This window comes from Brachycentrus maculatus, unplaced genomic scaffold (genome assembly GCF_059751285.1).
Source record: "Brachycentrus maculatus isolate JH-2025_06_01 unplaced genomic scaffold, ASM5975128v1 h1tg000010l, whole genome shotgun sequence".
NCBI classification, from domain to species: Eukaryota; Metazoa; Arthropoda; class Insecta; order Trichoptera; family Brachycentridae; genus Brachycentrus; species Brachycentrus maculatus.
The window spans coordinates 1,689,109-1,714,567 of record NW_028280764.1 but is presented as its reverse complement, the minus strand read 5'-3'; the positions used below and the strand labels follow the sequence as shown (position 1 = coordinate 1,714,567).

The following is a 25,459-nucleotide window of genomic DNA, read 5'->3' as shown; positions in this document are numbered from 1 at the left end:
ATCAGATTTACGCATATCAAAATAAAAATCTTTAAAACTACTACTACTACATACTACTACTACCGTCACGCCGTTTCCCGCATGGGTAGGCAGAGAGGATGGAACACCACACTCTTCTGTCCTGAGATACACTCTTCGCCTCCTTCACATCCATACATCTAGTCATACATGCCCTCCGATTACGCAGACTTTTGACACCACCAAAAAAACTTTATTATATTATAAATAAAAATCAGTCTAAAGCTTCCAGTGCCTTTCTGTTGCTCTACGTGCTACCGAAGTATTATATTATTACATTAATATATAAATTACATACTTCCAAAATCTAAGTTGAGTCAAGCATGGATTAATGGTAGAATGGTGAATGCTAAACCTGCCTAAAGTGATTACTAAAACCAGCCTATGATAGATCTTAAGCCCTCTAAATACTCAGACTTTCATATTCGTATTCATCTATGTTGAGATGTCAATATAAATATAAAATACCTTATTTCTTCTTCATTTATTTGATAAATATATGTAAATATAAATACATATACATACATATAAACATTCATTCATACATATACATAATTGTTTTTTTTTGCAGACACCCATCAAGCCACCTTATGTGTATTGCCTACTCTTAATATTGTCAAGTTACAACTATGTTAATATCATCAGACAAATGAAAAAGTTTGAGTGAAGTAAAATCCTCGAGGTTCAACCCTGAACAGAAAAATATATTTGGGTAGGTATCTACCATAAATATATTATACACAATAGGTAGGTATTGGTTATATGCGCTCCGGCGCTAGGCGCCCGCTACCTACTACACACAACCCATCGCCCCACTGTGCGGCCAGTTTCAGTCTTGCCATAGTTCTGTTTAGTTCTACGACGGTGCTGACGGTGGTAGGGTCGTTTGCCGCGCTTTTCACTTCCCGCGCAGTGCATGTTCCGAATTTGAATCGACCTGTCATTTGAAAAAATCATAATAACTGATCAATTTTCGCTAAAAACGTAACTGAGTGCCTACCTACTCAATATTATTTATTATTCATCAAAAATAAAACTTGATACATCACAGAGCTGTAATATATTATATAAAAACAAGTTTAATATTACAGTGTAAAAAAACGCGATTATAAATAATCTAAACAAACAAAAATATAAAAATATATTTTTTAAATATTTTATTGTAATTTCAGGCTCTGCTATGAGTAAAAGAGGCCCACTATAATAAAAGTTTAACTGTGCAAAATTAATGATAAAGTTATGTATTATTTGTGTATGTACTGAAGTATAATTTTTGCAAGTGCGTATCGAGGAGGCTTATCATAGCCTTGTAATTTGATCGTAAGGATAATTAGAAGACGGACAAAGTGTAAGCCGATCAGGGAAGTGAAAATGAATTACTTACGTACTTCTCAGGCTTCCTTATACGATTAAGTTATCCAATAAAACTTAGGGAAGCTTAGCTCACAGCTAAAAAAGGAATAACAGTCATGGGGCAGCCAAGTATAGTCTCGAAATGTTCCCTTCAGCGGGCCGGAAAATGCGTTCGGGAAATGCGTGTGTTCACTTTGGTGCCTTAAAAGCGATGTGTTCAGTTCACGTTGTTGTAGTTGTGATAAGGTTATTTCGCCAGTGGGTTATGTGAAATAGTAAAATGAGTGCGGGTGCGAGCCCGACAAGGACAACCAGCGATTGTTGCACTTCTCCCTCCAGATGGCTGGTACTGTGGTGTCTGGTCCTCGGGGTCTGCAATATTGCTATCTGCGGTTACATCGGTATGTACGAGTATGATATAACCGCGTTACCTGTCTCATCGTGCTCATTACTGGATACTGTATCCTATTTTCTTGTATCTGATACCGATTCGAAAAGGGATAATAGAGCCTACTGGTCAACCAATGTATTTACGTACAAATGAATAAATGGTTTTGCTACTAATAAATGAACGAGTGAATTATAAAATGAAACTTTAAAAAATAATTTTCATAAAAAAACAATTCCATTGTGATGTAATACCTGAAGTCATGGAGCTTACAATTGCTAAGAAAATGAAATAAAAATGGTTGAAGAGAAAAAAGAGATGTTTATACACACACACACACACACACACACACACACATATATATATATATATATATATACATATATATATATATATATATATATATATATATATATACATATATATATATATATATATATATATATATATATATATATATATATATATATATATATATATATATATATATATATATATATATATATATATATATATATATATATATATAAATTGTCCAGTTTTGCATTTACAAATGCCAAAATGAAAAAAAATCAACAATTAAAAAAAACATCAAGAAGTTGTATATATAACGTGCATATATATTATTTGTATTCTTAATTTGTATCAATCGATTGTAAAGTTTTATTTATAAATATAAGTTTTTCTTCCTAAAGTTTATTCATACTTTGCTTAGATTCATGTTTAAAAGTATAGCTTACGATTAGCTGAATTGTAATACAAAATTGAAGAAAATTAATGAAAAGCAAAGAAACTCGATAATACTCGTAACAAAAAATATATATGTCATTTTGTAACTATCAATTTTCATACACACATGTGTTTTAAATACGTCCATTTATTATAATTTAATAATAATAATTCTAGAGACTATAATGCTTGCATAACATATGTATTAGAGTACACGTGTTTTGTATCGAATATAGAGATCGTATCTGTGAGTTATGGAGCGCATTAATGGTTTTGTGTAGACATTTCGGGCATTCCCTGATTGCGTTTTGCTGCATTATATCCGTATGTAGATATCTGTAGTGGGGTTCTACAAACAGCCAGGAGGTGTGTGTGTATCTGTATTCCGTAGTTATGGCAACAAGCACTGGGGGGTTGAAATTATCCACCCCTTGCGATAAAGACCGTTTAGTTCCTCCCTCAAACTCCCGCGCAAAATTTGTGACATTCATTTCAGTTTTATGGTTATTCGCTGAATATACTCAGTGTTAACTTTAAATTAATGATATCGTCTGGCTACATTTTACACATTATTCGGAAATAGGCTGTATGTTCTAAACAATTTTCTGAGATACATATATATTGTGCTCTACTTTGTAAAGAAATAATTAATTTTCTTCAGTATAAAGTAGATTGCTAGGTAACTAATACACATCCAACATTTTGTAAACATGTTATTTAACATGAATTTACATGAGACAATGCCACGAATTAGACCTATAGTAGTCCACCATGCTTTATTGGAGAGCTCCTTTGATGTACTACAATTGTTACCATCGCAGTTCGTCTTAAATATTCGAGTAAAATATTAAAATAAAAAATAAGAATAATAAATTTGTATTAACGTTTTTCACATTAGTACTTATAAAAAATCCTTTTTGTATTGAATTTTATTATTATTATTGACGAAATACTAGAAGATTTGTCATTTGATTTTCATAAAAAAATCTCGCTTACATTTAATATAAATTAAGGCGCAGATTCAGCGAAAGAATAATTGACATTTGTTTAAAAAATGAAAAAAAATGTACACATACAAATATTAAAGAAATGCAAAATACGAATGATACACAAAATACATAAAATGGGTCAAATTTGTAACTTGAGATTCTGTAATTCTACGACCACACGTTGTCAATTTGGAAGCAAAATATTTTATTTTATGTCATATTCATAGTAATAGATACCTATCAGAATCTATGAAGGTGCGTCAAATAAGTATTATGAATTTTAGTTCGATTTTGAGTATGTTATTAATAAAAATATGTATGAAATCATTTAAAAATGTGCATATAATAATATCCATGTAATGATTTTATGACACCGATGTTTTGATTATAAAAATGGGTCTCTACGTGTATTTTTTTACTATGTTGTGTGTTAGTTACTTTTTGTATGTCTTTACTTTTATCTATCTTTTTCATACAGCTTTCTTCCACATTTTATAATGTTTCTGTTTATTATGTATTACTATCCTACTATGCAACATATTATTCTCAAATAACGTTTTATTTTCTTGATAAACTGGCTGTGGCCTTAAAATAACATAAGTATGGAAAAAATGTGGTAATAATATTTAGTGTCAACTTTCGTGTTGAATTCAAGAAATAAAATAAAATGAACAACTTATTTATGGATTCAAAATCCCTAAATAAGTTTTCCATTATAAAAATGGGGCTGAGATAACCGATTTTTTTTTCATTCTTTCTTTTAATTTACAATAATCAGAATATAAAATGGAAGACATTCGAAATTTAATTTAATATCGTGATAGTGAAATCAACATTTTATGTTTTACCCTTAAAGATCGGGGTAGTACTTAATATTATGCATATATATATATAACTAACACTAATAATATAACTACATATAAATAATATAACACATACAAAAATTTGGTTTGAAAAGAAGTGCTTCGCATACGCTATTATTTCGAATAAAACTACTGTTCAGCGGGAGTTCAAATATGTCTTTGGTATTTTTACAAATAAAAAGAGATAATAATTAATACCCTTTTTATATTCTGAATTGTTTCTTTCAAACATAAAAAAACCCTTATCCACACCAAATGGTGCATAGGGCACTGCTTCATATAAACGCAGTGTTATCTTGATCGTTTACACATGAAGGAAAGGTGATAAGCCCTCCGCTTCAGGTACCAGTCCAGGGTAATATTAAATAAATATTACAGTGAAAAAAAGTGTCCGCCTCCGTAGTGTAATGGTCAGCACGCTCGCCTACCGTTCTGGAGGTCCTGGCTTCGATTCCCAGGGGGGTAAAATAAATATAAGTGATTTTTTCACTGTAATATTTATCAAACATAAATTGATATATTTAATTTAAAAAATATTGTGGATTAAATATGAAATAAAATTTAACATGATCGCGTAGGAATTTTCGACTTGTATCTCTCCGTATGTATGAATCCAATGTGAAATACATACCTTCTAGAAGCTTATATTTTTAATTATATAATATATTCTAGACGTGGGTAACCTGAATTCAAATTTAAATTGGGTTTCAAATGCAAAGGGGAGTTTGATCTTTTGGACGCCCTTCCTCTCTCCTCTCTCCAAACCCTCTTCACTCTCTCAGCCTTTTAATCAATGGAACCAACCAAAGTTCAGCGAGGTACTCCGATGCACCTCTTTGTGTTACTTGAATATATCGGGTTGTCGAACAAAGAGGTGGTCGACGTCTTCCTGATTTTAGATATAGGGGACAGGGACAGGATACTAATAGGAGATAACACACGAGTTGAGAGGTGATGCGCATTACTTGTGGGAACACAACTAGTGCTTACCAATAGGGCTATTCATATTACGCAGGAGAATGGACGACTTCCATTTCTCTTTTCATATTCATATTTTTATTGACAGAAGGCCATTACCCTCAGAGGGTGGCCCATTCAAAAAATAATTATATTGTTAGGTTTTAATCTAGGTACATAAATGCCATCCACTCCTATATTCCATTCTTATTATAATGTAATATCAGTAATATTTTGAAATAATTTACAAAACGCCATTTTCGTAAAATAAGGGTGTATATCTAAGAAGTGCATGATAACATTACCTTCATGTAATCAGTGATCAAGTTAACACTGGCCAGGTCCGGTACAGTGCCCAATTCACCATCTGGCTGCGGATGTTTAAGAAAAAAGAAAAAGATGGTACATACCATATTTAAAATACATGAATCTGTAGAAAAAGTTTACTTTTAAAACTTAATAAAATAATATTTTTAATAGTTTTGTTAATGATTACTGTTAATTTTATAATTTCAGTAAGATATATACTTTTTACATCTATAAAATAGCATGCGTCAACAAAAACATTTAGTTTAGAACAACGTATAAACATAAAAATACTTTTACAATTTGTTAGCAGTGTTTACAAATTAATCAGCATCACTTGATTACATTTTGCGCTTTGATACAACAGTTTACATTCAGCAATCTTCAATCAATCGCCGATTGATGGGTAACTGATCCAATATTATCTGAACTGGATCTATAAGTAATTTTTTAACTAACTTTTAGACAAGAAAATAGTATGTCGATCTTTTAAGTAAAAATTATATTTCACAGTTATTGTATCAAGGTAATATGTAATATTATAACACCCGATGAAAAGTAGAAGACAAGTGAAGCTATAAGATAAAATCGACTTTGACTCGTGTATAACTAAATGCTTTTATATTATTCTAGCTGTATCCGGCCATGTGTTCTTGTGGCTCAGTCTGGTTAAATGGAAAAGAAAGAAAGTAGAATACATACATTTATAATATGTTTAATTTCATGATGCAAGTAAATCTATGAATATACATATGTATTAAAATCTATGAGACAACAATGCAATCAAAAACGTTAAAATGCATAAGAAATCGCGCTGCTATTTGAGTAAAAAAAGTATTTGAAAAAGAAACATATTTTTACCTGTCACATGTAAAAACACGGCCGTATTTTAATGCAACGTTGTGTCAAATTTTCAAAGGAATCGGATGATAAATTGAGGAGATTTGAGATTATGAACAAACTAACACCAACATTTTATTATTTATATAGATATACGATATATCTATAGGTTTTAATTTAAATTTTTAAGGAATCCAACATTCAAATATGCATGTCAATGTCTGTAGATTTTTTTAAAACGTCCTGTCGTGGCTCTGAATAATCATTGTATATTGTACACCTACATTAATGCAAAGCACAATGCATAATAGAGCTTTGAGCTTTAATGTCCATGACTTGTTGACATTAAAGCCAAGCTTCCGAAAGTGAATGATGGATGCTTTTCTGCGGTATTGTGTAAAGCTTTTATCCCAAGATCGAATGCGCAACAATTCGTTTTTATGTTGTAAATATGAATAGGCATTTATCTACATATGAAAATAAAATGGTAATATGCGTAAAATGCATAACATAAAACTCGTGGGAAATAACACAGATAATTTATATATATATATATATATATATATATATATATATATATATATATATATATATATATATATATATATATATATATATATATATATATATATATATATATATATATATATATATATATATATATATATATATATATATATATATATATATATATATATGTATATATATATAAAATACAGATTATGTTGGTTCAATTGAATATATTGTGAAATTAATGGAATTGTTTTCATTTCTTTTACAGGAGTATGTCATTATCCCTGATTTCCTTCAGTTACATCAACTGTATCCAATAAAATAAATTCCACTCCTTACATTTCAGAATTTTGAGTGGATAACTGATTACCCAGCCTTGATCAGTAGACCAAAAAAATGATCATCACGAACATCCAAAGCGGTGCCTTTTGCACCACTGATAAGGGAAATAATGAATGAATTATTTCCAAAAAATATAATAAGAATACTTTACTTAAATATAAAAAGTAATGAAAATGAGATTAGTATTATTTAAGTTTTCTTAAGCTCAGAGTACATTACCGACATTCTAGCCATGATGTGTGCATGGTTGTGAAATTAATACATTATTTTACGGAATAATCATTATTCGTTTGAATGAACAAAAGCCCTACAAATTTTAAATCTAGGATAATATAACATAACACTATTTATTGTAGTACTCGCATACTCGCATATGTACCACGTATTACCTTTTTACACCCTATCAATTTTGTTGAGTATCAATGTGACTATACGAGTATAAAAAAGACAGCTTTGCGGCCACTTTGCGGTTTAGAAATGAATTGTATTGTGAAATCAATATGTAGGTACATATACGAGTATGTATTCTATACTTTTGAAGTATAACTGTACAGTAAGTATCAAAACATTTTTTTTTTAAATATACGGAGATAACTATTCATATTGATATGATACATACCAGAAAAAATGTACTGTGAAAATGTGTATTTTTGCCAATTAAAAAAAAGTTTTTCTAATTAAATCCTAAAAATTCATGTCATGTACTTTTATATATAGTGTTTACTTCCCTTATGTAGTTGTCTCATATTATTTGAAAATAAAAATTGATTTCCAACTGAATAACGTTATTTACAAAAAAAACTGGTATAATTTTTTTATCATAAAGTATGATATTGGGTTAGACTTAATTTTTTAGTGTTTTAGAAATAAAAGATTAATTGTCGATATCAAAATCGTTCATGATCTATTTGACTTGATTAGTATTGGTGGGATTTTAATTTCATCATTATAACATTTTCTGTACAAAAATGACTACATTAAATTACTGTCAATTTTATAACAATATATTTTGCATAGTATTAATTTCTTGTGTATTGTATATGGTTAAATAATGTATATATATTTATATATATATATATATATATAAATATTTATATAAATATATATATATATATATATATATATGTATATATATATATATATATATATATATATATATATATATATATATATATATATATATATATATATATATATATATATATATATATATATATATATATATATATATATATATATATATATATATATATATATATAAATATATATATATATATATATATATATATATATATATATATATATATATATATATATATATATATATATATATATATATATATATATATATATATATATAAATATATATATATTAACATACATATTGTGGAGTTATTAAAATTATTAAATTATTTCCAAAGTGGACGATATCTTTCCCTTGGTTACGTTAAAGGGATCCTACAAGACAATTGTGAAAATTTGCAGTAAAATCAGAGATATCTAGTGCTACAATACATATCGACTAAAAACCTTTGAAAATATGTAAATTAAATATATTATTGTCAACATTTCTATCGAAACTAATTTTAGAATAGTCGCGTCATAATAAAGTTTTGCGAACACCAAAAGCTAAAGTACTTAATGCCTAATACAAAATTTCCACTGATGTGTTTTGAATAGGAACGGTGGCTATTGTGACATTGACACGATTCGACCATGGAGCCTATAGCCCACACTCTACTTTGTGTATGTAATACAAATTAGCGTAAAACAGAACACGGTTGAGTGCCCACAGATCTGATAATATTTGTGGCAGAGTTTGTAACCCGAGAGATTTGACATTTTGAGTTATTTATTAATCATAACACGTAGAACCTGCCTGATCTAATAATACTTTCATCGTCCTGTATCAATACTCCGATACTAGGGCATTATTCGTTGGTCCACGAGAGTTCTTTTGGTATATACTAGTATACTACGTGAAGATCAATATAATCTTTTCCTGGTATTCAATAGAACGGTGAATCCGAAAAATCAAGAATGATATAATATGTAAACCAATCACTTCAGGAAATACAAAACAAAACATTTAAATATCTAAGATAAAAAATTTCTTGTTTTTTATGTTTATAATTAAAGATCAAGATTGACACGGTAATTCTAAAATGATATGATACAATTTTGTATTCTACTTTTTCATACGCTATCTAACTATTATACATTATTTAAAAAAAAACAACACAATCAATATAATATATTAATAAGCAGTGATAAGATTTTAAAAAAATATAATCCCTTATATTCAACTAACACCCCTTATATTCAACTAACACTTAACTTGGATAAGAAAAAATTGAGAAAAAAAGCTTTTGAAAACCATTGGATCTAAATTTCCAGGAAAAAGTTTCATCCAAAATAGTTTTTTTGTATTGTTTTCAGAAAAGGAGGTAAGGAATATGAACCGTTTCGAATCCAAATGATACTTTCCTTGAAATGGTTTTTAAGGTAATCGTTCTTTTATTGATGCAGTTATGGCTCGTGACTTGAATTCTGTTTGATGAAATTCGGATAAAGTTCTTGATTTGAAATAATAAAATAGGAAATATATTTGGCTGAAAATCGTACGTAGTAGGAACAAAAAAACTTATTATATCACGTGTTATGTAAAAACCTGCCAAAATCCTTAATATTATATGTATTAAATTATAATATAGTAAAAGCAGAATATTATAAGTATTAAAACATGAATATTATATTATCACAATTCACAGGGTGCTTTAGAAACATATTTTAATCTGAGAAGAACCTAAAGATGTCGATGAAAAGAATCCCAATACTTTCCGCAAATATTTGTGGTCTTATTGAAAATCGTAGACCGTAGGCGATGAAATACTGATCCGACCCGTTCGACTTCTTCAAAAGATTTATACTACCCCGATCGGACATTACGTGCTTATTACTATTCCGTACATTTATATCTAAATTTAGGTAATTAAAAATAGAAAACACAGAGAACACTGAAGTGCAAAGTTGATATCTGCCGATAAGCTGCCGCTTGTAGGAAGATTTCACACTAAATAATGATCCTTCACATGAAGGAGATAAGTAGCAAATGTTCTACTTCTTCTTCTTCAAACCCTTATCCGTACCCCTAATGGTGCATAGGGCAGTGCATCATATAAACGCAGTGTTATCTTGATCGTTAACACATGAAGAAAAGGTTATCAGCCTTCCGCTTCACGTACCAGTCCAGGGTAGTATTGAATACATATTAGAGTGAAAAAATCACATATATTTATGTTACCCTTCCTGGGAATCGAACCCGGGACCTCCAGTACGGTAGCCGAGGTGGACAAATTATTACCTATTTTATATTATTTATTGATTCGGCATTAACTTTGTAGAATGACACGTTGATTGTTAAAAAAATAAATAAACACTTGTGTAATACCACTTCATGAGTTTTACTTTTTTACCCTCGACTAGTTTCGAAAACTACAGATGTTTTCATCTACTAGTATAGGTGAAAAGTAAAACTAACGAGCAAAAAAATATTTAGGTATACTTATATAGAGGTTCCTTAACCGCCTTCTCTATTACCCTACCAACTTCTATATAAACCTAAAAAAAAATTGCTCTTTAGTTTTCCTTTTCACCTATAGATGAAAACATTTGTAGTTCTCGAAACAAGTCGTATGTAATGAAATAAAACTCACTGAGTGGTTTATTTCAAGTGTTTAATTAAAAAAATACCCATTTTAATGTTATTATGACATGAGATTAAATACCCCACTAGATAAAAATTCTTATACGAATTTCCTTTAAAGTATATATCCTTGCTTTTCTTTTCACATCATCCGACCGAAGAAAAGCTTTTAGTTTACAAAGTTTCCGTGTTAGCTTTATCTCACTAAATGTTAATGTTCTGTCGCTAAATTCTCATGCATGTAATGCCAAAAGTTTTCATCTAAATTTATTCAAATTCATTTACTTTATTTTCTCCTCTTTATACAATTTATATATAAAGTTTTTCGCAAACTGATTATAGCTTCGTCTCTGTGAGTTATATAAAAAAAATGGTAACAATCTTTTCGAAAATAAATTCGGTATTTGTGATTTGGACACGTTGAACATATTAGGGATTTATTTTAATACATATGTACTAGCTTTTATAAGCAATCGGTGAGTGAGGTACATTCGGGATTTAATATTTTGAACCAACAAAAATTTACGTTTTTAAGAGTATTTAAATGCAATGATCAACATATTTACAGATACGAAGTAATTAGAATATAAAACTAGGAATTTTAACGTTTTTTCGTCGAATAAATTAAAATAAAAAATACGAAATTCTCTATGAGAATAGTTCTTGTTAGATTTATTATATATTTAATATGAATCTTAATATGAATATGAGTTTCTCGATTCGAACCCACTCTACCACAATTTGATACCTATTTCTAATAATGAGACGCTTAGGCTCACAGAAATAGTATGAAATTGAAATAATTAAATAAATAATAAAATCTCAAATATATTTTTTAAAATAAAATATAAATATAATAAATACCACTTTTACTTAAAATCTATTGTATCAAACGTATTTGAAAATGATGCGGAATGCATCGAAACACGTGTCACAATAGATATTAAGAAATAGTGGTATATACTGAGTAAAACTTTAATTATAAATGTTAGGTTACCTGGGTTTAAAGAAAATTAAGTTGTGATTTATCGTATATTGGGCCTTGACATATTTTTTTATATTTTTTTAACGAATGTAAGTTCAAATTATAACGCACATTTTTACCTTTCACAGAAATAGTAGAGCAGCAAGCCTGTCATGACAACGAGTTTCGTCTGACGTGTCCGTCACTGGATACTCACCTCGCCATCCTGGAAGCCACCTTCACCCCGGAGAACTCCACGGACTTGGGAAACTCGAGCCAGGACTCCCTGGAGTCCAACTTCTCCACACCGTGCAGCATCAGCTACTCGCTACTCAGCTACCCTCACACGACTGCAGAGAAGTACACGTTTCCTAGAAAGATAGTAGCCGCAGATCGAAGCGACGAAAGGAATATAAGAGGACCCATTAGCCACAGGTGATAAAAAAATTAAGATCTTATTCGCAATCCCATACTTCAATAAGCTTCCGGCAGCGTTAGAAGCCTCACGTGTTTTCGTTCCCATTTAAAAAAAAATGTATTTTAATTTTGATAAAGGTAAGACTGAGATAAAACATGGCACGATCAGGTATACCAAATACTTGAAAGTGGTCAGGTTAGGAGTCGTAACAATCGGCGGGTATGTATGAGGAGATGCATGAACGTGGAAGAGGCGAAGAAAGTTTGCAAAGACAGTGTGGTGTGGCGTTCTATTCTCTCTGCCTACCCCTGCGGAGAAGCGGCGTGATGGTTAGTTAGTTAGTTTATTTTTTTTTTTTCAAAGAATATATGTTGAATTTTTTAACTCCTTACCTTTCAATATCTCTTTTATTATAAAACCATATATTTATTTCGAAAAAAAACTTGTTATTTCAATTCGAAAACGGTATTTTAAGAACAAAATTTAATTACATTTATTGTGTGCTGGGTTAGAAGAAAATTAATTTGCGCGTTTTTGATTACTGGGCCTTAGTAAAAAGTATTTTTGGGCAATTGTTATGTTTGTCGTTAATTATGATAAAAATAAATCATGTAAAAATAGTAGTAAAATGAAAAATCTAACTAACCATCACAGGGGTGGGCAGAGAGAATAAAACGCCACACCACTCTGTATCTGTTGACCCGACCGCTTTCAAGTATTTGGCATGCCTGATCATGACAAGTTTTCCTCGGTCTTCCTCTGCTCCTTTTTCCAACTATATTTGTAATATATAAATATGTTTTACGGTTATTTCTTCATTCGTTCCATACGTCCTAACCATCTTAAAACAACGTTTCTTATTTTTATCGATAATACTTAATACTATCTCAGCTTTGCATTCTTTCTTTATCACCGTTCAATCATCTATCATACATCGTTTTGCCGCACATTCGTCTAAGGGATTGTATTTAAACTGCATTCAGTCTACTCACATCCTTCTTTTGCCAACTCCATGCTTAACTTCCAAACATAGGTTTGGAACCAGTACTCCGTTGTGTACTGCAAGTTGAGCTTTCACTGATGGGTTTTTATTTGCCATAACTGATTTCAGTGCACCATTCACTCTGATTCCAGCATTCATCCTCCTTTCTATACTTTATAAATTTTTCCATCCTTAGAAAACATTCTTTCCAAATATACGAAATCATTAAGCTGTTCCACAATTTCCCCATTTACCAAAAACCTGGTAGTAAAATGTATCTTTCTAAAACTTATTTATAAATTTTATCGAACGACAAAATGAATGAGATTATATAAAATATTTAATAAAGTGTTTTACGCGTTAATTTTTCATTCTAGATTGCTTTCAAAATCCGTATTCGTAACATTGAATTAATTCACTAACATCGATAGTAAAATTTTGACGTCGATAAAATACATGAAATATGAGTTGATATTTTTATTTGTGGTTTTCAGTAGGCATTCGGTATATTTTGGCGAGCGTGGTTTCACCTCGTACGTCAAACAGTGCAGAAAATACGTGCTAGATAGTAAAAAACGTTATTTTTAAGTAATATTTATGCAAAAATAACATTTCTATACTATTTTCAAATGCGGTTTATTACACTACGTTAAAAAATACGAAGTAAGCTCTAAATCGAATCTCGAACCTCATATCTTAAATATTTTATTACTAAACCTGTTTTAATTCTAATACCATAACAAAGCCAAAGACTAGATATCTTATAAAAATATTTATCAGATATCTATAACACCCTTATCCGCACCCCAATGGTGCATAGGGCACTGCGTCATATAAACGCAGTGTTATCTTGATCGTTTACACATAAAGGAAAGGTGATCAGCCCTCCGCTTCAGGTACCAGTCCAGGGTAATATTGAATAAATATGACAGTGAAAAAAATCACTCATATTTATTTTACCCCCTTTGGGAATCGAACCCGGGACCTCCAGAACGGTAGCCGAGCATGCTGACCATTACACTACGGAGGCGGACAGATATCTAGTCTATATATAATTATATTTATAACTTTTAATATTTTTTGGTTAAAAAAGCACACACCGCGATAGATGTAGGGAGTTTTTAAATAATCGCTCTTCGTAAACTTATGAAAACTACATGGTTTATATTTCATACTTACTACATAAATTTCTATGATTTCACTCTCATTTCCAAGGACTGGGTGTCTTAGAAAGATAGTATGTCACACAAGTCACACCTACCCCAAGATAACGTCCGAGGGTTGATTCCAAGGGAAAGTGAATGCGTTGACTGCGTAGTGTACATAAATTTGATTTTACTTGTATTCTGTAAAAAAACTCAATCTTGAATAATATTTGTTTCGTAACCGTAACTTCTTGATAAAGTAGAATTACGACCGAATTATAAATGTCTCCGTTGTTAGAAATAAACATCCAGAAAAAACAACATTTCGTCCAAATTAAAACTTTTAATCATATTTTCAAGCGTTTCCCTGTGGGTAAAAAAATCAAGTTAGGATCTTGCATGCATCTAAATTAAAAAGTTTCTGCTAAATAAAAGCTTTCTCAACCAACCATGGATGGCACTAGTGAACTCACACATAAAGCGTATTGCATATATGTAGGAGTTTCAAAAAATGATAAGTGTGGTTGTCAATCACGGGTAGAATATTACACGTGTGTAAATTGATCACTTTACCATCCTATGATATGACATTTGACTTTCAAATTATCCTTCGTCTATGATGAGATACCAAATTCCAGAAGTAAGTTTAAAGTTATCTACATACAAAACGTAGTTGATGCAATGTCTTTTATTATAATATAATATCACTTTATACATATTCAAATATGGTACATATTCAAATATGTACTACTACTACTACTACTACCATCACGCCGTTTCTCCGCAGGGGTAGGCAGAGAGGATGGAACGCCACACTCTTCTGTCCTGACATACACTCCTATAGTCATACATGCCCTCCGATTACGCAGACTTTTGACACCGCCAGATTTTAGGTTCTGATTGATCTGATCGTGCCAAGTCTTTTTCGGTCGTCCACGTTCTGTTTTCCCTCTCACATTCGCCACATATATTTTCTTAGTCATTCTCTCGCTATCCATTCGCTCCACATGTCCATACCACCGCAAAGAACTCTTCCTAATCTTTTCAATTATTCCTCGTTCAGCCTTACATTCCTTTCTTATATCGTCGTTTTTAATTCTGTCATACAATGATTTTCCACACATTCGTCTGAGGGAGCGCATTTCAACAGCGTTCACTCTGCTTTCATCCTTCCTTTGCCAGTTCCATGTTTCGCTTCCAAACATTAGTGTCGGTACTAGCACGGTACAGCACAGTAAATATGTATAATATATACATTTAAATACGGTACACTTTTTTCATAGGTATATGGTATTTTCGTATTAGATTTTGGTATTACATATAAATATACATGTAAAAAAATAAATTATTTTCTGTATTTTAATACAATATTCACCCACACAGTATTAATTAACCTTCATATCAAGTCTCCTATAAAATATTGAAGGGAACATGTTTCCCAAGTGTTTTCTTTCAATTTCAAAATGACGCCTGTTTTCTTTTATCTGTTTTCCCAAATTGACAGAACATTACCAAAGTATCGCTTCAGGCGTGAAATAGAGCCGCGTTACGGATTCCGTAAATATATCAGAGTAGTTCTTGGGCCATAACATCCAAAACGATTGACCGGGTAAGATGGGAAGAGAAATATAAACAAACATTTGGATCGAATAAAAATATAGTGTAATGACGTCATGAACATATTATTTATATACAATCCTAATATTATTGGTACTTTGAAAAGCAAAAGTAATAAATATTTATAAAAAATAATAATTTATACGAATTACGTATGATGAAAGCATTAATATTTTAATTAACTGAACGTTACCCAAATAGATGAATTCTAATAAATAGTATATGTGTAAATGTGTATATGTATATATGTGTATATATATATATATATATATATATATATATATATATATATATATATATATATATGTATAAATATATATATGTATATATATATATATATATATATATATATATATATATATATATATATATATATATATATATATATATATATATATATACATACATACATATATCAAATATAATATAATAATTTTACAAGTCCAGCATCTCAGTTTTCGTTATGTATTGATTGGCAAATTAGATGGATTTATGGAACATAGAATATTTTCAGAAAAAAATATGAAATGACTACGTGAATAACTAGATAAATCTTTTAAATATAATTATGGATGAGATAAAGATTCCTCAATTCACTTTGGGGTCCCACATATAATATTTTATGTGCAGTATATAAAAAAAATCGTCAGTCTGAATTATAATACTCATTTCGTGAGTCCAGTAAATACACACACGGTAGTAAATTTTCAAAATTATATTTTACGATACTTTACAAATTTAGATGTAAATAAATTATTATTATTTTTTGACATCTCATCAAAGATGAAGAAGAATATGGAAGTCTGGGCATTTACGGGGCTGACGACCGTCATAGGCTGGTTTAAGTGCTCACTTTACACACGTGTAACATTCACCAATTCTACTTAATTCTTAAACCAGCCTATGACGGTCATCAGCCCTGTAAATGCCAAGACTTCCATATTTTTCTTTATCTTTGATGAAAAAATTATACGAAAATAATTCCTATAATTGGAGATAATCCAGATTTTGTGAACAAGTATTTGGACACACTCAAAATGTTGTAAATAAATTCTTTTCAATGGGTTAACAAATAAAGGATTTCCCGATTCCCGCCAATTACCAGTCTGTATCCATCTCACATCGAGTAGGTAATTGAATGCGGTCGGTCCAGTTTATTAGCAGAACAATATCAGTTCCACAATAGGAGTACAATGCAAAGTGGAACGCGGTTACAATAAGAGGTATTTGTACCTAATACACGTCGACGCTTACAGTGTTTGACCAATTTATCGTAATCTCTTTTTTCATTATGATCCGACATATCGCTCACTCCTTTGACAACGTCATATATCAGTAAACACGATTTTTCAGGAGATCGTTTTTAAAGTTTAAAAATATAATTAAATGTATTAAAATAAATATCAAGACACTTATTGAACTTTTTACTGAGCAACACATATTTTTTGGTAAAACCTGAATATTTTTTCTCCATTTGAAGAACATTTAGTTAGTATAAAAAAATGTTAAATAATACCTTTTCTTCAAAATGCAAAAACAAAACTTTCTGCCCTGTAGCGGGTAAATATTAAGTTTAAAATATGTCGCTTTTGCTGGGATAAAGTACATTTTATGGGCATTTCGTAAACATGCACAACTGAAAATTGACGATTTTTAAATATGTATGACCTTGTTGAAAAGAGTGAGCAATATCGTCATCATTTGGCTAAAGTCAATACGAATGACAGTATAAAATCCATACCCCCCGTATCAACGCTCAAGTTGTAAGATTCTCTACCAAAATATTAATACTCATTTGTCAAAAAAAGGGAAAATGGACTTTAACTAGAGGATAGGCCTAGAATTCTCCTTTTGTATGGAGTTACGTTACAAGGTTAAATTTTAACAGAACTTGTGAATACCGATGTAAGTATATTTGTAAAATTGAGACAAGAAAATTTTAATAAAAACATTTTCCAAAACAGAAAAAAACTTTTTAGCCGTCTTGTCTTAGCCGTAATATCTTCAAAATAAATCTTATGAACAAAATCATATTTCTAGATCGATTTATATTTTAAACGTCTTCTGTTACAAAAGGTAGTTTGTAGATGTTTAATATTTTTTTCCTATGTCGAATTTCATCATCCATATAGCTCATATATTCTTAGTCTCAGAAATTAATAATTATACTACTTGCAAAGTACCTGCTTACTTTGTATGCTGTTACTGAAATATGTGTCAAAGTTTTAGTATGGATTATTTGAACTTTCGTAATTCCACATTATTTTTGCAAACATTACGCACGTATTCTAACAATCTAAAAATGCCTAAAACATTTCACGTGGTAGGTAACATTACGGAGGCTGAATCTACGGCAATTTTTTGCTTTTACATTTAAGCCTTGCGATAATGTTAATAATAAATAATAGAAAAATGGCCAGAGTCTGTAGTTATAGCGTATAACAGTTAGTATACGGTTCAGGTTTGGAGAGAAATTATGTCTCGGCGCCACACTCATCCCTTCGGTTATAGTTTTGTTCACCAAAGGGGGTTGATTGGTAACCCCTTGCCATATGCTCTCTCGCAAGGCCAAAATCAATATTAGGGGAGCTCTTTTTCTTATTTGCGAACGACACGAATTATTTAAAATTAGGGGTGAGATTGAGTGGTATCAAGTGCAAGTGAAGTCGGTGAATTGGGGCTACTGGGTTACGCGATCGATATCTTTTTTCTAAATGTTAAAATAATATTTTGTTTGCGTAGGGTACGCGTTTCATTTTTTTTATATTTTATCTTTGTAAATCAAATATAAATGATTGTTAATAATCCATTTACAAATATCTTGCAAAATTAATGAAAATATTGATCTTAATATAATATAAAGGATTTTGGCGTGTTTATTTTAATTCCATCAATAAAACTGTCTAGGGTTTTTACTGAAGTTATTTATTAAATTATTATTTTGTTTTTAACTAATTCTGACAATCCTGACCGTGAAAATTTTAAAATTCAAGTTATTGTATGTTACGAATTGTGCATTAATTAAAATTATGAGTTAATGCGCAAATTCATACATTTAGAAAAGTTTCAAAAGCGTTTATGTTTAGATCGCTAAATATTTGTGATTTTGTAAAATAAATATTCGTTCTTTTTAATATTCAACAGAATAATGTACAAAAAGTTTAAAAAGGCTATATGTACGTCATTACTGATAAATCGTTTGAACTTACCTTTTTTATATTAGTTTTAATATGCACTCTGCACTGGTTTCATAGAAAAACTATGCATTTATTTAATCTGTAAATTCTACGTGATTTAGGTACCTACTATTTTTTTATTCAAAATAATTCAGCGTTTTCGAGTAGTTCTATATTGAAAATTCCGACGTGTAGTTAAATTAACACCCATGTTTATTTTTTCTTCGTTTTATTTAACATTTTTGCGAATAACTTTCATAGATTAACCCATAAAACGTTCATGATTTAATAAATGCAATCGTTGGCGAAAGTACGAGGGGTAAATATTTACCGAAGTATTTTAGACTCCAGAAGCTCTAGAAGCTTCAGAAAGTATGCAAATTTTGTATTCAGAGCAGATCCGGTGTCACGTGGTGCGCCACGGGGACAAGGAATTATATTAAGAGGGGAGACTTGCTCAGTCGTTTACCAAAAACAAGATGGGAAAATACAAAAATGGTCTAAAAGTAGATATTCAATGAAATATTGGATGCATTAAGATAATATGAGGACAATATTTTTAAACGATGGACGTATTTTTATTACTTCGACAGATTAGAAATAAAAAATTGATAACGTGTTTGCTGTTGTTTGTTTTTAAATATATGAAAATGCAAATGAACCTATTTCTAAAATTGTTAACAAAGACAGCTTTTATTTGTTTCCAAAGAGAAGTATTGACGACAAAAATAGAAAAAATACTAAAAAAATGCACGTGGTCGTTTGGTTATTATAAAATCAGATAATTAAAAAAAGGAAATATTTGGTTAGTTATTTTTACAGTAAAGTTTTAACAAAAATTTTCCATGTGGACTTACCTCTTAAGTATCTACTTGTGTATTTCAATGGGACGTTGAAATTTTATGTAAATATATATTTTAAGTGATTTAAAAACATTTATATCTTGATAAAAAAGGACAATAGACTGTAGAATAAGAAATAGGTTGGGGGAAAAAGCTGAAAATAAGGAATTCAGTTCCTTTGTCAGACGTGATTTGATAATGTCGAAAACAACGCAAAATCTTCAATATATATTTTATGTTAACTTGAGATTATTGTTGTTGTCCAATGAATTAATTTCAGGATCATATTTAAGATACTAAATATTCAAAATGCTTAGTTATCACTTTTTATTACATTACAAAAAAAAACGTTGTCAGTTTATTGAAAACTTTTAACTGAAAGAAGTACTTTAAATACATCTTCTAACATCAAAGACATTATCAATGTCTATTTTCGCAAAATAAACAAATTGATTCGATTTTATTAAAACAACATGTTGTTTCGCGAGATCTCCATTTCTTTAAATCCTTTTTACGACGTAATAACAATAATCATTCGGATTGTTTTTAATACGTAGATGAAAATAGTGCCAAAATGTGTTTAATTTAAGAAATGGAAAATGTTTATTTAGAACTAATCACCTTCCTAAAATCCGGGCACGAGTCAGAAACGTATGTATTATATGGGTTCTAAAAAAAACTCATAAAATACTTTATTTGAAGTTTGAAAAAAAATGAGTAGAGTACAGGGCGTTAAATTTTTAGGTAAGTATAATAATCAAGAAACAACGACTGAAAATATGTTATAATGAATCAACACGCCACGCTATTAAATTCGTAGTACCTAACAAAAACTGTGTCTTTCTCCAAGGAACCAAAAAAAGATAATGTGGACTGTATTAAGTGGTGTTTGTATTTTATTGAAATAGTGATGTGAAAAAAACTCAGAATAATGTATTGTATATAATGTAATCATTTCGAACTTTTCACAGAGGAAATAGTGGGTTTTCGTATTCTAAGGATGCATTAATTTAAAGTTGTATAAAGTTATAAATAGGAGAGTGATTTAGTGATAGTTGTTTTACAACATTTTGAGTGTGCCCAAATACTTGTTCACAAAATCTGGATTGTCTCCAATTACAGGAGTTATTTTCATATCATTTTTTGACATCTCATCAAAGATGAAGAAGATTATGGAAGTCTGGGCATTTACGGGGCTGACGACAGTCATAGAAAAGAATTAGTTGTTTTAGATTAGAAATGTTTATCGATTTACTACTAATATCAATATTAATAATACACACACAGCAACACACATTTAAGTACCAATTACATGTATGTTATATATTTAAATATACTATACATATATATATATATATATATATATATATATATATATATATATATATATATATATATATATATATATATATATATTTATTTATATATATATATATATATATATATATACATATATATATATCTATATATATATATATATATATATATATATATATATATATATATTTATATATATATATATATATATATATATATATATATATATTTATATATATATATATATATATATATATATATATATATATATTTATATATATATATATATATATATATATATATATATATATATATATATATATATATATATATATATATATATATATATATATATATATATATATATATATATATATATATATATATATATATATATATATATATATATATATATATATATATATATATATATATATATATATATATATATATATATATATATATATATATATATATATATATATATATATATATATATATATATATATATATATATATATATATATATATATATATATATATATATATATATATATATATATATATATATATATATATATATATATAAATATATATATATGTACATATATACATATATTAATAAAATAAAAAAAAATTTGACCAAAAATACTAGTAATTCTGTGAAAAAAAATATATATACGAACCTACTTATAAGTTTCTGTTCGTGTACGTGTCTAATATTTTATTTCACTTCGTTTTACGACAAATTTCTAGTCCAGCATTACTTTTTATCTAAATACACTCATATCTACGTGCCCTGAAACTGGAATTTAGTATCTAAGGTTAGTTTTAGTAAACAAGGACAAAGGCAGAATGATGAAAAAAGTTATTATGCTAATTCTAAATGGAAATATTATTCCAACTATTTTTTATTGCAGCCTTCACTTTTATTCCAAAAAAATAGTATCCATACAGATCGATTATCCATGTAATATATTTTTACACATATTATACATACGAACGTTAAAATTCAAACCGATGTCGTTTAAAAAATAAGAACACGAGTTTTTTTATTGGGGGAAAGTTCTTAGTGTTTTTTGACATTATCAAAGATAAAGAAGAATATGGAAGCTGGGCATTTACGTAAATGTCCAGACTTCCATATTCCTCTTCACCTTTGATGAGATGTCAAAAAATAATAATATTATTATAGTATACTTTGAAAGAGGAAGACTTTAAATATCTTAACCAAGTCTTGATTGATGGTCTTATGCTTATAAAGTTATCATTATGATAATATGTCCAGTATAAATTTCATGTGATCTTGGTGCTTTGTGTAATTTCCTGTGAGTATAAATACAATATATCGGTACTAGTAATACCGCTTTGCAGTCGATCACAAAATTTGTAATTTATGTTTTTAGTGTGTCGCATCAGTACGAATGACTGATGCACTTCGATTGGGGAAATTAGCAAACACGTGTTGTAGTATCGGCCCCCAGATAATAGAGCCCTATTATTCGATAAATTATTAGGGTAACACGCGGTGTAAAGCGCCCATGCATGACGTTCGTACCGATCATTATTTTCACCAAAATTTTAACCGCACTGCATGATCGAATCAATAAGCAGAGTAGTTGAATAATGTATGTATGTTGTGAAAATGGAAGTAATAAAATATCCTTACTGTAGTTTTTATCGTTGTCGAATATTCACGCTGAATAAGTTTGAACTTTTATTGTTTCTAATGAGCTATGATCCTGTGATCATGGATAGTTATCTGCTACCTTAGTGTACTAGTAAGAGTGTTTAGCTACTGTGTTTTAGGTCTCGGGTAAATAAATATTAGTGATTTTACACTCTTTTAATATTTATTTCAAATAACTCTGGACTGGAAGCGCAGGAGAGATCGCCCTGCCAAGTAACAGTATTGTGAAAAACGATTAAGATAACACTGCGTCAATACGATGCAGTGCCCTATACACTATTGGGTGCGGATATGGGTTAGGTGAAGATCTACAATTAAATTAAATGTCATTTAAATGTAATGATTCGGTAAAAAACTTACTTATAATGATTATTAAAATTTTGATCGGTATATAAAAAAAGTTTTTACGTAACAATCTGGAAAAAATGTTCTTCGTCTTCTTCTTGGTGTAGGCCTAGTGGCCTGTTTTAAAGAGGGATTAGCCTCACGGGATGTCGATTCCCAGAAAAGAAATTGAAAAAATATTGTATGTAAATATTTTTACGTAGGTACTTGGCATGAAGTTTCACCATTGTAGGTGACTCAATTTCAAGAAACCTTTTGGAAAATATTTTTATATATCCGTACGAAAAGCATGTTGTCAGCGCTCCATCAGTTTAGGAAAAATAATCCGTCAGTACGATGACAGATTATGATTAATTGGAAATCGAAGATGCTATAATTTATTATTTATTTGATATTATTGATATGCTTACGTTATCTCATTATTTGAGGTTCAAATGACCTGCAAAATATTTATATAAACAATAATTATTTACGAATACAAAAACGAAAGAACAATGAATGACATGGGTGTGTTTTTTAATGATTATGTCTCGACGCATGGGTTTGTATTCGAATGCATTATGCAATATACTCGTAGTTAGACTGTTTTATTTCCATTGATACATTTATCGATGTATAGTTTAATTGGTCCGCGTGGGATACTAAAACAATTAGAAACACACGACACATGGCTGGTAGCTTTGTGTTTCCTTGTACTGTAAAAATATACAAGGGGCATAAAACCCCACCGCTTGGGACATAAAAATAAATTTGATTGCAAACTATAAAAAAGTGTGTGGATCTGCCCTTCTATATATTGAAATATGCCCGACTTTCACACGCTTCAGTGGCAATTTCCTTATAATAGTATGGTGCGTATTGCGAACACCTTTGAGGTTTTTTATTACACAATATTTATTATGTTTTATAAGCTATGATTATTTATTAGTTTTTTATATCACGAATTTATATGTTTTCGTCGGTATATCAGCTAATCATAAATCAAGTAGGTAATATATTTTTCTTTCCTTTTTTATCTCCATATTATAGTGTATGGGTCATTGCTTTGTATAAATATATTAATACATTATTATTTTTATCGTAAATAAACACAGTTATTTACACCATATGAGCCAGAAAAAATAAGCTGCTCTGGCTTGAACCCATGAGTCCAGTTAAACAGATAATTATGTGATATAAAGCTTGCAATATATTGTAGAATTGTAGAAAAATAATTATGTATTTTAAGAATTGTTTTAAGATACTATGTATAGATAACTTACCATCACGCCGCTCACCCGTAGGGGTAGGCAGAGAAAAAACGCCACACCAATCTGTCTTTGTACACAATCTTCGGTTCATCCACGTTCACACATCTTCTCATACACACATGCCGATTATTCCGACTCCTGACCTGACCACTTTCAAGTATTCTAAATAATTGGTCATGTCAAGTTTACTTCCTCTGCTTGGAAGAGGTCTTCCTCTGCTTCTATTGCCAACCACATTCGCCTCATAAATTTATTTTTAACTATCCTTTCTTCACTCATTCGATTCACATGCCTTAACCATCCCAACATAACTTTCTTTATTGTACCGATAATGCTTATCTCATCCTTGCATTATTTCCTTATATCACAATTCGAACATCTATCATACGACGTTTTGCCACTCATTTTTTTGAGAGAACGCATTTCGACTGCATTCAGTCTACTTTCATCCTTTTGCCTACCCCATGCTTCTATTCCATGCATTATACGTAAAAATTAAGTAAAATTTGTAAAGGGACCCACGGAGAACGCAACGATAAAAATAATGAATTTTATAAAAAAAAGGTACCTGCACAAAACGGAGGCACGTGTGTTTTTTGAAATCCTATAGATTTTACGCTCGAGTGAATAATGGCGTATAAATATAACAACATAAAAATACACAAAACAAATTCATACTGTTTTTGTATACATTCGGTAAATATTTTTC

General features: G+C 29.6%; 1 protein-coding gene across 1 annotated transcript in view; it reads left to right on the top strand.

The window, feature by feature from the left end:
* The first annotated feature begins 870 nt into the window (after positions 1 to 870).
* Positions 871 to 25,459, top strand: part of LOC148313548 (uncharacterized) — a 74,027-nt gene continuing 49,438 nt past the window's right edge. Inside the window, exons 1-2 of the mRNA XM_088262008.1 lie at positions 871 to 1,772; positions 12,118 to 12,403. Coding sequence (XP_088118134.1) covers positions 1,652 to 1,772; positions 12,118 to 12,403 — 407 coding nt within the window. The 5' untranslated portion in view covers positions 871 to 1,651. The remainder of the gene's footprint in view (positions 1,773 to 12,117; positions 12,404 to 25,459) is intronic.